Below are 17,309 nucleotides of genomic sequence, written 5' to 3'. Positions count from 1 at the left end.
AAAGTAAGCTGAAGTGAAGAAACATGAACCCATCTTTGGAATACTTGGATGCCTATCCGATACAAAACACAACTCGTCGATATCTTCGACGCAGCTTCACAGTTGTTAAAAAAAAAAATCCATAAGAGGCATCACATTTCTTGTCCGCTACACAAAAAATAATAGGAAAGATGTGATTCTCCGCATCCTACGCCACCGCCGCTAGCAGAACTCCATTATAACCGCTCTTCAAGAAGGTACCGTCGACGGCTATCCCTTTTCTCAAATATCGAAAATCTTGAATCCAAGCACCGTAGGATACAAAAAAGTACTTGAACCTTCCGTTTTCATCAAGATGCAATGTTGTCTTACTCTTGGAATTTGTGGACTCAATTATATAACGGTAGGCATCCAGGACTGCATACCCATGCTCGAGTGTCCCCCTAACCAAGTCCTTAGCAATCCCCATAGTCGTATATATCTTTCAATAACTGACTAGGACACCCAATTCCGTAAGGAGTTGATTAGACATAACTCTTGTTGTAGGGTCTTTGCCATTGGGAAAACTACTCCTGAAATATTCACCGAGAACTTTTGCCGTGGCGTGAGGATTTTCGCCCGAGATGTGGTCCGAACCACATGTGTGATACTTTTCATGTTTATGAATGATGAATCTGTCAGAACTTGCGTACTTCACCGCTCTCAAGCACCACTTGCAGTTCGAATTAGTACATTTGAAGCAACAGACACTGCTCGAATTAATCACCTTCTTTATTCTAAAATCTTTTTTCAAACAAGAAATAAACAAAGTGGTAGATAGTTCATTCTTGTCCTTGAATGACATTCCAATAAAAAAGCTGGTCACATCGTCTTAAAGATTTCCAGACTGTGCCGATTGAGAAGAACTGCACATCGTATTGGTCACATCAACGGGCGTAGGTGTTTGATCATCATCAGAAATATTCATGTCCAAATCATCCAACTTATCATCAAATATGTCTTGTTGTTGTTCTTCTTCTTCTACATTCTGGTTCTCATTCTCTCTTGTCTTTTCAACCACGTACACCCTTAAATCGGCCTGGATGAATCACTATGATAAGCACGCAACCGAACCTGATCGGTTATCTTGAAAGGCAGTACCCTCTGATTTTCAAAGGAGTTGTGCATGTAGCTGATGACGAGTTCTTTCAATTGACAATTCAGTCCACAATAACTAATGATTAAGTTCACAAAATCATCATATGAAATCACTTTGGACTGTCATAGCTATCGTCTCTAGCATTTCACCCTCGTTCCAACGCCATACATATCGATTGCTCTTCTCAATCCATTGACCATGATAATCCACCCTTATTGTTATTGATCCCTTCATTAGTGGTACCTAAATAAAGTCATTTGTTAAAAAAAGTTAATGGTGATTTCATAGTGCCGTTAATGAATCCCAACAGATGTGTAATCAGTCACAACAGATTACTTACCTATTGGGATTCATGTTATGCTCCTAAAGCTAATTTCAACAGACGAGTCATCTGTTGTAACAAGTGAATCATATGTTGCAACAAATTATATATCTGTTGGGATTAATATTACAGTACTGAGGCACCTTTGAAGCTGATTCCAACAGATGAGTAACATGTTGCAACAGATAATTAACTTGTTGCGACAGATGACTTACCTGTTGCAACAGACGACGATCTGTTGAAATCGAGTTCAGGTTTTATCGCAACAGGTTACTAATATGTTGCAACAGATATTTACCGTTTGTTGAAATCGAGTTCAGATTTTGTTGCAACAGGTTAATAATTTGTTGCAATAGACAACACGTCTGTTAAAATTGAGTTCAGGTTCTGTTGCAACAGGTTTATAATATGTTCCAACAGATATTTATCATGTTACACCAGATAACTAATCTGTTTAAACAGATAAATCATTTGTTGCAACAGATGACTCATCTGTTCGATTCATATTACGAATTCATGTTACGACATATAAAGCCATAAACATGAATCCAACATATCAGTCTTCCGTTGAAACAGATGTCTCATCTGTCGCAACAAATGATTTATCTGTTTAAACAGATTCATGATCAGGTTCTATCCATTGTTGGAAAAACAACACAATAGCAGTTACCCAGATGAAAAATTCAACTAAAAATCATAATTTGACTTACCAAAGTCTCCTATGAAGTAATGCCATAGTGGAATATGATGTAAGAAACAAGATTTGACCTAATAAATTGGTCAAATAGCAACAGTAGCGGTAACAACAACAACGACAATGATCAACAAGAAGAAGATGAAGATGATAATGAAGCAGAGGATGATGAATAAAGCAGCAACAACAATAAACAACAAAAATAGCTAACAGAAAAAACAACAATGGATGAGAAAAAAGAAAAAGACGCTTTTTTCTCCCTACATTTCCCGTTTTATTAGGTAAACATTTAAATCAAAGTGTAAATTTAAAAACATATGGGCTATTCTCAAACTTACCAAACTTTCTTAATCAATAATAAAGTAATTGTCACCTCCACTCATTAATTAAGACTTGTGTCACCCACACCTCATTTTAAAACTCTTTCATCACCTACAGCCCAAAACCCCCTACTTGTCCCAAAAAATATGACCAATGGGTGAATTAGATGACACACTTTACCTTTAATAGATAAAAAGGCATAATCATTCAATGGTGTAGAAGTTTTCAATGGTCGAGAGGATCAGATCCTCATTGAGAAATCAAGCAAACAGCAGAAAAGCAATTCCACAGTACGTCAATTTTACAAACTCATCCAACAAATAGCCACACACATTCAAGATGCTGCAGCATTATCAGATTCCATACTGCTTCTAGTCCTACATTCTGAAATATATTTTTCTTTATTTACATAAAAGGTCAAGGGGAGAGACACATAAATGGCAAATTTGTAACATGTCATACTCGCCATATACACTTCTCTTCCCCATCGCCGCTCATATAGTACAAGTAACCAAGCCAAGAATGAATTGCCTGAGCATAGACCATGTCACGGTGAAATCACCTCGCATGTAGTTTCAGCATTGCCTGCATGAACGATGCAAAAAATGGACCCCATGGCATGAGAAAATGCTGGGCTGACCCCTCCATCAGCGGAGAGGAGCTTCTTAATTTCTGGATGCTGCCCCCTGAGAAGCCTGATTGACCAGCAGGCTCCAATTTCCACGACTGTAGTGGCCATTCCCTTGCTCACTTGCAGCGCTCTGGGCAAAATACACAGATGAACCATGGCCATTGCCAGTTGAGAAACTGTGTCTGTCTCCTTTGTGCATATCTTGAACTGTATATCCTTCCTTTCCCCCTTGGTCAGAACTCCCGGAACCTGATGAGTTGCCAGAGTGAGTTGGAATGGTTGCCCCATATTTTTGAGTCTCCTCAGGTGTATGGTCCTTGTCATTGGGCTTTTTAGTATTCAGAAAACGGCCTCCAGATCCCCTTGCCCTTCTCATAGCGTGCTGATGCCGAGATTCATGCAAATATGGCTAACAAATACAAACCAACCAGTGTCAGTTTAATCAACAAGCCTCCCTGAAACCGTTGACAGCATATCATAGGCACTAAATGCCAAAATGCAGCAATCTGCATACAGAATTGTTGACCTAATGTTCTTACTCAGCATATGTAAAAGAGAAGTGCTTAAAAGCCACCTTTTGCGCAACATCACATATAAGTTAATTCTGCACTTATAAGAGTAAACTGTCAAGAATTCATCTACTTCAGTATATGAAAAAACTATAAGAATGATAATATCCTAGAGAAAATCTTGAGAGTTTAGCCCACTGATTTAGAATTCAATAAATCAAGATATAACAAATCAGAACATAGAAATTTGCCTTGAGAAGGCCATATACTACATTTATAAACCATACAGAGAATAAAAGTGGTTTGACACATCAACACATACCAAACCAACATAACATATCAATCTCTCTCTCTCTCTCTCTCTCTCCCTCTCCAACTCTCTGTGAGTGTGGCACTGCTCATCGCGTCAAGAGTAATTTACAAGCCTAGGTTGACCTTACAAGGGAAGCGAAAAAACACAGGTAACAACTGCTCATCTGGCATGTTTGAAGCATGTCAAGAACATGCCAGATGGTTAAACGATGAAGAAACAATATTACTCCGACACAATTAACGGTGTGTTGTTAGCTTGGGGGTCTTGACAAGCACAGAAACTTTCAGCAATCCCCATGCTACATAGCAAATTTATAAAAAAGAATCACTGGAACCAGAGCATAAGACTGATTTTAGAAGTACAAGAAAAAAGCATAGAATACATCGACGGACCCTTAAATTAGTCAATAAATTTCATTTAGACACTCGAACTATGACCTCTTCCAATTGAGCACTGAACACATGATAAAGTGTTCCTATTAGGCACTTCAAGCCCCAATTTTGAAAAAGTTTCTCCATGTATTCTCAAGCATCCATTATGTAGATAAGTTAACCACTTAAAATAAGTCATCTCCTTTAGTTATATGCATTAATTAAACTCAATAAAGCGTAAAATCTCAGGCATGTTTCACTTGAGGTGGATGTGTATAATTAAAGGAGGTGATATATTTTATGTGATTAACTTTTTTTTTTTATCAAGAATTTTCTGTGATTAACTTAACTAGCTAATAGACACTTGAGAACACACGCAAAAACATTGTGCTCAGTTGGAACAAGCCATAGTTTGAGTGTCTAAAATGAAATTTGTTGGCAAGATTAAGGGGATGATGTATTAGACCTTGTTAATATGAAGCAGAAATCGAAGTCACACACTGATGTGGTTATATATAAGGTGGCTATATATTGAAAGCTGGTCACAAGTCCTAAGAAGACTTAATCTGCTCTATCTCTCTCTGCCCTTGTTTCTTCTTTTTCTACGGTGTCTGCACCACCGTCATAATCAAGGTAGCTATTCTACATAAAACTGATGTCAGAACTCAATTCCACATTGTTCTAATAGATGATTGTTTGCAAATGTATATTAACATAATTAGTATTCAAGAGTTCCATTAATCTCTCTCATTTCGACTCCCTCCCTTAGTTCCCTTGTAGAACATCAGTTGAATGAGATATTGTAAAACAGAGCCTCCCTCAACCACACAATAAATCACCAGGAAAACCGCTCTCCAAACAACATGCAGCAATTACTGTAAATCTCAGACTTCTCTTTTTGCATAGCAATAGCTCAGCTATTATTCATGGAAGGCAAATACATCCACTTCCATGTAGTTATCACCGTTTCCATGTGCATGAACTAAGTCAATTCTTCCAACGACAGTTTATAGCACCGTATTTGTCCATTAAGATGTATCATCAAATTTTCCTTATTATGAAGGCTAGTAACATTCACAGTGCAATCGGGACCTTGAGAAACTAACTGAGCTCTTCAAATGGAAGCAAAAGGCAGGATAACTTTAAACTATAAAAGCTTCTCATCCCCCATTTCAATTGTATCGGGCCATACTTCCAGTTATACAAGCAGAAAAAAACAAACACGCAGAAGCTTCACTCCATACGATCTGAGTTGAAACTAACAGAGCTAGAAGAGTCTCTATGCAGGATAAAGAGGTGCTTGTCTCTACCATAAATATTCATGATTGTCCGGAAAACCACAAATTTATTGTATAAACCAGCATCTTATCATATGTTCTAAAGCAGATGACGCATTCACATACAGTGTAAAGCCAGAAACAACATGTTTCAGCATAATTTGACTAGCTTTGCTCAATTCTCCTTTTATCTGGGTCTTGAACTAGCCATGTAAGCTTTAGACCAACAATCTCTTAAACTCCATTGAACTTAGCAAAGAGTTCAAACAAAAAAAAATTACTCATATGGGTGACACCAACCGGTTGGTATAATGGTAGAGTTATCTTTAGACCCACGTTTTGCTAGTTATCTTTTTACTTTGTCTACAGGTTTGTATTGTGTGCCGGTGTCGGTCTAGTTTTAAGCGAAGAAAACTTGATTTGTCTTGCAAGACAAATTATTAAGTATTGAACGAAAAAGGCTCCAAATAAATGAAATGGAGACCAAAGATTCCTATAAAAAAAAAACTACTATTTACTGCTATTAGCGACCCATTTCAAACTTTCCTTTCCTAATAGTCTCATTTTCTTAGCATTAGACAGCATTACTTTGTTAGCATTAACTGTTCAGCTTCACAAGACTGTGGAACAATATTAGTTACTAAGCCAATTGTGAAGCAACATTGGGCATGCCTTCCAATTATAACTTCACATATTTACTAATACCAATAATCTGAAAATTCAGGTGATACGAAGAATATGTCCAGAGCATGATAATTCAGTTCTGCTCCTCATTGGTAAAAAAAGATCGAAGGTAAAGTACTTCTCTATACTGATTATACCTTTCTCGCTTTAATAGCTTTCCTTTCAAGCTCCGCTTTAGCTCTTATCTGCCTTCGCCTTAAAATACCATGGTACTGTTTCGCGTTCACGTAGACAGGTTCCTCTTCCATGTCAAGAGGCAAAGGCATTCGGGCATGATGAATTTCGAATAAGTGAGGATGTACCTGACGACATACAACATTTTTAGGTAACGTTTTTATTTACCTATAATTTACCTTCAGATATAGCTGCAATTCAATTGTGGAGTACTATAGAGTTAGAAGTGCAGAAGCTAAAGGCCAAAGGCTAGTACCATGTACAAATGCATACAACTTCACCAATCAATGAGGGTGAGAACTAAACGCAATTTATTATATACAAATATAGCATTGAGTTACAAGCAAACAAGTACTCTTGAATAAACGTAACAATTTGATAACAAAAACATTATTAACAAAATATCACTTGGAAGCAGTCCATTACTAATGTATTACCCTCACATCAAAAAAAAAAAAACAGAATAAAGCACTCATTTCTACTTGACAAAGACAGTGCTTAAGAAAGTTGCTGCTGCTTATCCAATGGCAGCCACAGCTCTGTTTCTTTTCACTATTATAGACGACAAGTGAGAACACAAACATAACACTAGCACTGACTACATAGACAAAAGAGAGAGTGCAGAATCCGAAGTTGATGGAATATAACTATCAATATCTGAAAAAAGACGCTAGAGAGATCTGTTCTTACAGGTGCCCCATAAGTCATCATTCCCCCATACTGCATATCTGGATATGGATACGGCGTCAACATCTGCAACAATAGGTAACTGAATAAATCTTTCAAAACATACTAGACTGCCAATCATGGAAAGAATGGACAGTCAATTTTATTTCAACTGATGACAACCAGCACAACTAGCTAGATGTCATTGTGCACATCAGTTGTGGATAGAGAGAGAGGGAAGAGGAAATGACTTACAGCTGAATGACCTGTGAGTTCCTTCTGCTGCTCAGCCATGATGACAGCAGTTGTGGGTGCAATATTCTTGAGGTTCTGATTGTATTGCTCGCTATTTCCATCTGATCCTGAAAATATAAATCACATCACAAATAGAAAGCCACATGCAAATCAAGGTTTGGAAAACGAAAAAGCAAGATAAACATTGTTAGTACATGGAGCCATAAGAAAAAATGGATAGGCAAAGAGAGAAACACTGGCAGAGACAGAGTATGGGTAAAGAAATAAAGCTTCAGATTGAATAGAGTCGAAGGAATTCATAGAAGAGAGGTAAGACCTTTTTATTATAAGGAGAAGTGGGGTAAGACCTTACACCACATATGGAAATGTAAAGATACTTCATGATAACTATATGCAATCAATCACCTACACCTCAAACTCAAACTAGTTAAGGTCACCAAATAATTCATCATTAGAAGTTCCCTAAATCCAGTGGCCTACCAGGGGTGATGGAAGAGGAGGAGGGAGGAAAGAGAAGGCGGGGGTTCCCTCTCTCCCCTCTCTATATCTTGTATAGTAATGTTATATTTTTGCAAAAATACTTAAATATATATACGTGTGGGGCTTAAACTTAAAAGTACCATATAATGCAATGGTAATTGGATGTACCTCTCTTAGTGAGGTTAGGAGTTGTGTGTTCAAAACTTACGGCCATCATATTGTTTTTTTCTTTCTTTTCTAGAATTGCACTTCTCTAGTGGTTAGTGGTGTCACCTCTGGCATTTTAATTATTTTTTCTTTTTTTATTCTCTATTGATTTGGTTTGTTCTTTCAAAATTTCCTAAGTCTGGAACATTAAAATTCATATCTTTCTTTTGTCACCGCAATGGCAAAGATTGTACATGTTATTTGGTTGGAAAATCAAAGAACTTTTCAGAAGGTTAGCAGAGAAGAGGATAGCATTGGCAGGAGTGTTCTGTTGTTGCTTTATATTTTTCTCTGTACCTTCTGTTACTTTACCAATAAAACTTGACCTTATCCAAAAAGTGCCAAGAGTATTGCTTGGATTTACAATATTAGACACTAGGATTTTGTTAGAGCTCCATGTCCTTTTGTTTCTTGCTGCGTTTTGCGATAGGTTTCTTTGCTTATTTGTACTCCTATATTTCTCAGGTAAGGTCATGGAGATTTGGACTTTGGCTTGTTGTTGGTTTCCCTTTTTGGATAGTTGGTTGTGTTAGCTGCAATTTTCTCTTGTATTTCCTACTTTAGCGACAGTAAAAATGCTTAAGTACCCAATAAAAAAAGCCTTAACCATCCAGTATTCAAATCAAAATACAACATCTCATTATTCAGATGTGTGTTCCAAATTAAAGACTCCTCAATCTTAAAAAAGCAAACGCCCCCAAGTCCCCCTACTAATTGGGATTGTTCTTGCAATCGGAAAATTACTCTTGCTCTGGTCTTCTGGCAGTAGTAACTGATGTAGTTTGCAGCCCAATTAAATAGCCTTAAATTAAGTTTCTTTTACATAAACAAGGAGAAAACGAACCTACATAATGGATCCCCTAAATGCCTAAATTTGAACCTCTTTACTCAGTTTGACAACTCAAGTAGAATCCTCATTTGACTTCCATTGACAAACAAGATATGCAAACATTACAAGTGTTCGAAGTCATAACTGAACTTCCTCTCCTTTTCCTTTTTTTTAATAACCGAGAAATCCTGCTAGGGGCACATGGTTCGAAACTCGGTGGGTAATGGTCCAATCCTCTGGGCTTCTCTAATTAAATACTAGGGATATGTTTGCAACAGGACAAGAACCCATAGCATATGCATTGCGCTCTTACCACAAGAGAAAAGTTTTGGGGGGCATCTGGATCTCAGGTATCAGCCCTTAATTGTTTTGTTGGGACCAAAGTCATTTCCAGAACCCTTCATAGAGTTGCACAAAGTTAGTAGGTGTCTTAGCAGGGGCAAATGTCATGCAGTAAGGTGTTTGTTTATGGCCTCGTGTAGCAGTTGTATGGGACTATCACCATTTACATAAAAATCAGACTTCTTATGAAACTATTGGTTCAGCATCATTAGATTACCAAGTCAGTTCCGAAAGGAAAACATTAAGGCAAAACACAAATAATAGATGGAGTGCTCCGAATGTGAAGATCTAACACAGGAAACGATAAATAGCTGGACCAACCGTGAATAATATGCATGGAACTCAAATAATTGGTCCTATCTTCACTAGCATAATATCTGGACTACAGCAAAATATAAGAATAAGAAAAGAAGTGGACAATAGTTGCAGAAACACGTTGAGCTTGACTAGTTCTAGCTCAAGCTGCAAGTAATCAGCTAAATTTGGTTGCATGACATAGATTTCTGCTCTACAATATCAAAATAGAGTACATTTCAGTGGAAAGAAGACTTCATTTCTATTTTTGTAACTAATGTTTTCACATTTTTTCAGGATATCATCAGAAGCCAGCAGTGTCATAGATTCATAAATTAGATACAGGTAGAAACTAAGGGATGAAACATTCACACTGTAATATGTAATGTGGATCATACCAGATTCCACGGCTAGGAACTTTGTTTTTTTTTCCTTATTGCTACCTTCAGATTTGCCCTGGGCAACGGGATTTTCACTTGCCAAAGGCATAGTATTACCACCATAACCCTGCCACCATGGTTGCATTTGGATAGTTGATAGTGAGGTAATTCGCAACCCAGTCTCCAGCTGCCGTCCATCATGTTTAGCAATAGTAGGCATTATTAGACTTGCCCCAAGTAATTACGATCTACTCAAAATTTTACAGTATAGACACTGTTAGTTTGGAACAGTTGATATCTCTCAAAGCTGAATAATAGAAGCAATCCAACTTGGACAGACATCGAAACTCATTTTTTGGTGCTACACAGAGCTAAAGACAGGTATTTCAAGTAACTACATGATATCTGAAACTTTGTCAACCAACTACGTTCAGGCACTTGATTTTTCTTAAAGATTTTTACAACGCGAACCAACTGTTGAAGCATTTGCCAATTCTGGCTATGATTTATCACAGACTAATGCATTATCAAGTTTGCACAAATGCATAAAGAAATTTCTCTAGGACTACATGCCCAACAAACAAGTTTTGCCATTTTTTTCACCTTAAACTTGTAACTTAGAGCAAACACAGTAGCATTGTCCACAGCTTCCACATCTCGCTATAAACCCATAAAGGGAACTGGACGTATACTGCGCTGTGTTCTAATGACATGACAAGAGACAATTACTCCTTTAATATCTAGACCATCACAAAAATCAGTTTTTTTTCTTTAATTATGATATAATATCCTGGTTTAGAGAGCCAATAGAGCTTTTCTCGTTCGTAATCAGAGAACTGACAAAATGGAACTCCCTTATGTGACATCTGAATCCTGCTTGGGTTTTTTTAGCAACTAGTTTCTCAAGTGACCGGCTTGGTAGGCAAGCTATCTTCCGCATTGTAAGTGAACCATATTAGTAAAGTGGAATTAAGATGCAAACTGAATAAATCCCAGGAGAACCAGACAATACAGATAAGGTATCAGAAAAGCTAAAAAGCACATATCTGATCCACAAAAAAAAAGCTCATCTTTCTATTTTTCCTTTGGTTGCAGGTATTTCTAGTAGTTCTCAGCTTCCAGGTTTCAGATCATGTCATAGTTAAGGTCCATTAACAGATGTTTGACAAGTTAAGAAAGGATCTCATTACTTCACCTGTAACTAAAAATCAGTTAAATTATTACACCTAAACCTCAATTCTGCAAACAAATGATAATACACAAGCAAGAATAAATATATCTAACTCAGAATTTCCCAACAGTGGCTTCCACTGTGTGACAAAACAAAAATTTACATGATCCCTTATTAAGCATTAGAATTCAACAAGAAAACAAACCCCCAATAGTCAAATAAAGATGCATAAACCAACCATTTTGCTCAGAAACCAAACAATTTCCATTACCAGACTTCCCCTAATCACACTTCTTTCACACAAAATTCAAACTTTTACCCAATCAGAGCATTAAAGACAAAAACTTTACCCCTTCCAAAGATTGGTCAGACAAAAGATCCACTACCAATTAAAAAGTCACCCAATTTAGAAACCCCAATTGGGTAATTCCAGGAAATAACAACACAAAAAATAAAATAAAAAATACCTTTCTTTTTTGGGATGACAGAAACTGAAGAAAAACCCCCTTAAGCTCACAAATTTTATTTTTGTGACTATACATTCATATGCAAAGCTAAAAAAAGTTATTTTTTGACTAAATATTCTCAAGATTATACATGCATCTATATATAGAAGTAGATATGTAGGCCTAATTTATTTTTTTACACACAGAGAAAGTGGTGGGGGTGGGGGGGTTAAGAGACTTCACTGTGTTTTTGTTTTTGGAATTTTATGTGTATAGGTCACGCTAAAGTCGTTTTCCCTGTCTCTGTTAAGGAAAAACTTTTTTAATAGGATTAGCTAATTCTTGATTAATTACATTTTAATTATGTTGTTGAGTTGTTTAATGACTAAAATGCCCTTGAGGATAATAAACTGAAATACCTAACACTTATTTTATTTTTTTTATTTTGAAATTCTGAGACTTGGATTTGTTTATTAATTTGAAAAAAAAAAATAGAAAGAGGTTTAAGGACCACTTACCAAACCTGAGGTTGAGGTAAAGTAATTAATACTTTTTCTCTTTGGTTGAAATGATAATTATGCTTCTTTTTTTTGCTTGCTAATTTGCATAAGAATCAAACTCAAAGCTATTTTTGAAAAAAAAAAAAATTATAATGATTTTTGATGTGTTTTTATTTAGTTAATGGTGAAAAAATCGCATAGAATGATAATTCAACATAACAAGAAAGTAATCGTTTTTGCTAAATAATATGAAGTAATGGTTAAACTGGATGGATATTTGATATCGAGGGTTTTAATTTAAAATTCGTGATTTAATTTATTTTTGAAGGTAACTTTTTAAAAAATAAACAAGAATCATTTTGAAATATTTCTAAATCTTTCATTAGTCAAGTTTAATTTTCTTTTGTTAATTAGAATTTCTTTTATTTTATAATTTTAAAACTCATTTCAATTTATTTTTTTTTAAAGGAGATTCCAGGCCATCCTTATCTCTTCTTCTTTTTTTTTTTTTCCATATACTGTACTGTGATACTTCCTCCCTAATTGTATTGTTATTGTCAACGGAACGTGTTATTGACTTTTTGAGTGCATAACTTATCTTACAAATTTAAATTAATATTATTTCGAACCATTTTTTGTTCTTGAAAAAGTCAAATGCACTCACGAGGATAATGTTAGAATCGATTATCAGTTCACACACATTAAATTTGTGGAGAGGATAAAGAAAACTAGAGAGAGAGAATTAATTTCATGGTAACACCCGTGGGTAATTTTCAGGGCGAACAGGTTATTTATATTAATAACTTGAAATGTGAACATTAATATATAACAGTACATCACATATTAACCAGACTCCACAACCTAACATATAATTATAAGACAGCCCAATAGAATCATACTTAAAATAAAACATCCTATAAACATATAAAATGCTGCTAAAGAGAATCTATGTACTTCGTTTATTGAATAAATATTATGAATCTATGACATGGTAAGGAAAAATGATTAAAATAACACCAGGAGAAATTTTTTATGCACGAATCATATTTTTTACTACCATTTTTGTTTTAATTTGTATTATCCATTAGCCGCCCTCCAATATAAAATTTATCCACTAAAATGATGGTCACAAAACTACCATGAGGAGGGAATAAATTGGTGACTATTTAGAAGTGTTCTTTTTAATTAATTTTGCAGCTCATAGATGTGACACTTGTATCGAAGTTTTAATTAATTAATTCATGTCGCGAAATATTCATTTAAGAAGAAAAATTTCTTAACAGAATATTTTTTATAGTCAAGATTTGAATTCTAAAATGTGAAAAAATCGAATATGTTGCACCATAACCGTTATTAAGTACTATAAGATGTTATCAAGAAGTGTTGAATCTTTATTTATACCAAAAGATTCAAAACTATCCAATGCTTTTGTAGTTATCATCTCTATGTATTTTGATGCCCTTTAATACAAAAAGTGCACGTTGACATTTACGACAAGTATATCATGGTATAAAATTAAAAGAGCAAATCATATGCTCTCTCAATTCCCATAAATTCATGAAACACTTTATTGTTTAATATGGAAGTTAAACTTTAATTTGAACTATTTAGATAGCAACTGGTTTCCACTATTATCCATTAGCCGGCCTCCAATAAAATTTTATATGTCCACCAATAGTTATTTACTATCATATAACTACAAGGATAAAAGAAGAGATAATTAGATGAATAGATGACCACAAGTCACAACAAAGATATCTCGACTTTATTTATATCAAAAAGTTTCAAAATTCTCCAATATAATGCTTTTGTATTTAACCTATCTATATACTTTTAGCTACACTTTATTCAAAAGTGCATGTTCCTTCAGACGCACTATCACTTTCATACCATGTCTTTAGGCTTTAAAATAGTGTCCAACAATTATTTTACAGAATATTTCTTTTTAGAAAAAAAAAATGTTTAAACAATAATCCTTTAGTTTCTAGTACTATTAAGTTATTCAGCCTTTGTCAAATTAAGAAGAGTACAGAAAAAGATTATACATCAAAAGAAAATTAATGAAAGAATATATTATAAATAAAAATGATACTGTCAAAAATTGGATGCTGTATCATCCACGATGTCATTGTTGGTAAATAAATCGAAACACTAATTTGAATTTTCATAATCTTAATTCAAATTCAAAGGATGAAATTATCATGAATGTGGACATGTATCTAGTCATTGTTCAGTCAATCAAGTAATATATTATACACAATGGAAGAAAGAAGAAAACTCTTTTTTTGAGTGTCAACTAATTAAAAATATGATACATGTTGATGAGTCTCTAGCCAACAATTAAACATGAAAATTAAATATAGATACAATAAAGGAACAAGTTATCTATAAACTAAATCCTAAAGTGGAAGAAACAATTTTTACTAGTTACTTATACATCTTAGTCCTAGGATGTCTATATGAAGAAAATGTTTTGCAGAAAAATGTTTAATTTTTAAAAAGATAAGCAGCTTTTATATTTATTTATTTTGTCTAGTATATAAGTAAAAAAGAATTAAAAATATGTGTATTATTGTATATACAATCTAGATAAATATTGTGGGAGGTAGGGATGGTGGAGGTTGGGGCCACAGAATTGGGTGGGTGAAGATGAGGTATATTAAATGAAAATATAAGTGAAAAATATATTTTATGTGAAATGTCATTTGTAAAACTTATTTTCTCTATTTACATTAGAAAAGTAATTTCTTCTTTTTTTGAAGAAACTGGCTTCCTAGAGATTTTATTTTTCAAAATTTCATACGAACCAAACATAAAAAAAGAAAAATTAAAAATATTTTCTAGAAAAAAAAAAATCCTCCGTACCAAACACGCGCATAAAGTTTGGCTTTTAATTTTTATTATATTCGAATGTTTTTTTAATCTTACTCAAACATTATAAAAATATTTTTAAATTATTTTAATCTTAAAACACCTAAAATAATCAAATTCAAATAAGCTATTAATCCTAAAACATCATGACAAGTAAACTTCTCTAGAAACTTTAAGCAAATGATGAATCCTTTAGTGAGTGATGTTGAAATGGAAAACGAGATTACTTATCTACACAAAAAGTCATTCACTCACCAAAACCCCTTAGGTCCACCGATGTCAATCTCGTAATTACTCCACATCATAAGGGGCAAATTAGTCAATACAATAATATGATAAACATGATTAATAAAAGACACCCTGTTTAATTAATTAATGTGCTTTTTGAAAAAGCTTTTGAAGACCACCTTTCAACGTGTCAGGGTTGTAACAAGCTGAGTTTGCTTTGTGGGGCCCACCGTTTGGTACATTGACGCGTGGTTTGTTTTAGAAAGAGACAACAGTTATTGGTGTGGGTGGAGAGATATTCAACGGCGTTAGTCGCCGTTTGTTGACGGCGCTTTGTCGTGGTCCTAGGAAGCAACGGAAACCACGTGAGAGGCACGTGATAGGAGGCGGCTTTCACTGTTTGTTTTGAGCTTTGACCTCAGTGTTTAGCAAGAGGACACGTGGTGGGATAATGGAATTTTGAAGAATCGGACACCTCGTTGTTTTAGAACATCGTCTTATATAGTACTCATGATACTAGTAAATAGGCTCGCGTTTTGTGCGGTTATTAAACACTTCAAATACATGAATTATAAATACTTTATTTGCTTTTTGTTTTTAAATATTTATAATAACTAAAATCTCTTCAACTTTATTTTAAAATAATAAATTAAAATACAAGTTTTTGATTTAAATTTTACCTAATCAAATTAAGATTATATTATGAATTTATTTTTTTACTTTTATAAAAATAAAGCAAAAGATTATAATCATAATATAATCTTATGAAAATATAAAGGACAATAACCATCAGAGATAAATAACTAATTTATATTTGATTGATTTAATTTTTAAAATTTTTAAAATTGCAGTCATTATAAAATTCGGCGGCTATGACATATTCTCCCTGATAATAGTGCCACATTAATTATTTTTCACATCAAAATATGTTTTGCATTATTCTCCTCTAGTTTTAAACTTTTCATCATTATATCAAATTTCGCCAAATATTAAATTTAGGTGAAATTAGCTGTTTTATTATTATATTCTCCTTATTTAAAAAAAAATATCTACTTTAACTTAACAAGTTTTAAAAAATAAAGAATACTTTAAATTTTATCACCTTAAGTTAAAGTTGTGTCAAATATATCAAAATATTCTTTAATCTTATGGTTCTAAACATGTCATGTGAAAAATTGAAATTAAAATATTGTCAAAGAATGGAAAGGATCATTTTCTTTAAACGAACTAAAAAAAAGTAGGTCATTCATTTTCAAACGGGGGAGTATCTTTTTTCTGTTAATATATATATGCAGCTGGTTTTACATTTTTGTACATATTTGTATTATGTAAACACATTTAATATATGCCATAAGTTAAAATATGGAGGATGTTTAGATGAACTTTTAAAACATAGCTTATATAAGCTAAAAATCATAAATAGGAGAGACTCTACTTTTGATTTTTGACTTATTTTTATATATTTTTTATTTAAAGGTGTCTAGCATTTTTTTTAGCTCTATCAAGTGCTATTAAAATAAAAAAAAATATTTAAAAATTAAAATTACTTAAAATTAAGTCAATTCAAACACAATCATAATATTCTTTACTTAAAATATATTTTTAATTTAAAAATTTTAAAAATGAAAATAAAAAAGCAATAAAATAGAGAAAGAATGGTAGTTATTTATAGAACATAAATCATGAAGGTAACAACAGAAGGTAAAACGTATCTTATTCGTATTTCTTTTCTGTTTCATTTTTACCTCTTTTTGTTTCTTCATTTGTCCTGATTTTTCTCCTAAAATCGGTAAAATCTCCAATTTTGCTTCAAAATTTATGCAAAATCTTCTCCTCTTTCTTTTATATCTTATGCTATCTCAATACTTCTACTTAAAAATCTATTGAGGGTATATTATATAAAGTATTTCTAAGAAAGAAAAAATAAGAAGGGAAAAAGAATAGAACTATCATACTGTTGTATCATATGTGCTATTTGAGAACAAAAAATTGCTAAACACTCTCTTGTCATTAGGTGTCTATCAAACTCGTCATCTTTAACTTCATCAACAGACCCTTTATTATGAGTATCTTCTTTTTATCCTCATATTCATTTTTTTTCTTTGGCGCAATAAATTCGACCTTCTATCATCCTCGTATTCATCTTTTTTCTTTGGGGCAATTAATTCAATTTTTGAAAAACAATTGCGAATGTTTTGCACAAAATTCTTTTCCTATCGTCTTGTAA

At 33.6% G+C, this 17,309-nt stretch overlaps 1 protein-coding gene across 2 annotated transcripts; it reads right to left on the bottom strand.

The window, feature by feature from the left end:
- Positions 1–2,635: 2,635 nt before the first annotated feature.
- LOC107839369 (nuclear transcription factor Y subunit A-1) lies at positions 2,636–11,801 on the bottom strand. Of its 2 annotated transcripts, none has more exons than XM_016682824.2 (6): positions 11,505–11,801; positions 9,885–10,053; positions 7,335–7,441; positions 7,104–7,166; positions 6,377–6,541; positions 2,636–3,494 (listed from the first exon to the last, which is right to left on the bottom strand). In XM_016682824.2, the coding sequence occupies exons 1-6, from the start codon at positions 11,577–11,579 to the stop codon at positions 3,120–3,122; spliced, it is 954 nt and encodes a 317-aa protein (XP_016538310.1). In that variant the 5' UTR covers positions 11,580–11,801; the 3' UTR covers positions 2,636–3,119. The 2 variants fall into 2 exon arrangements, with proteins under 2 accessions (XP_016538310.1, XP_016538318.1); XM_016682832.2 differs by having other exon boundaries at positions 9,885–10,114; positions 11,505–11,709.
- Positions 11,802–17,309: the final 5,508 nt, after the last annotated feature.

This window comes from Capsicum annuum, chromosome 1, assembly GCF_002878395.1.
Source record: "Capsicum annuum cultivar UCD-10X-F1 chromosome 1, UCD10Xv1.1, whole genome shotgun sequence".
Classification (NCBI taxonomy): domain Eukaryota; kingdom Viridiplantae; phylum Streptophyta; class Magnoliopsida; order Solanales; family Solanaceae; genus Capsicum; species Capsicum annuum.
The sequence above is the reverse complement of the archived record's forward strand: the minus strand, read 5'-3'. Positions and strand labels throughout refer to the sequence as shown.

Coding starts and splice junctions, on each gene's coding strand:
- LOC107839369 (XM_016682824.2), bottom strand. CDS start 11,579: ATGTATAGTCACAAAAATAAAATTTGTGAGCTTAAGGGGGTTTTTCTT. Junction 7,442..9,884: donor GTTCCTAGCCGTGGAATCTG/GTATGATCCACA, acceptor TTATATTTTCAG/GATCAGATGGAAATAGCGAG. Junction 6,542..7,103: donor TGATGACTTATGGGGCACCT/GTAAGAACAGAT, acceptor GTATGTCGTCAG/GTACATCCTCACTTATTCGA.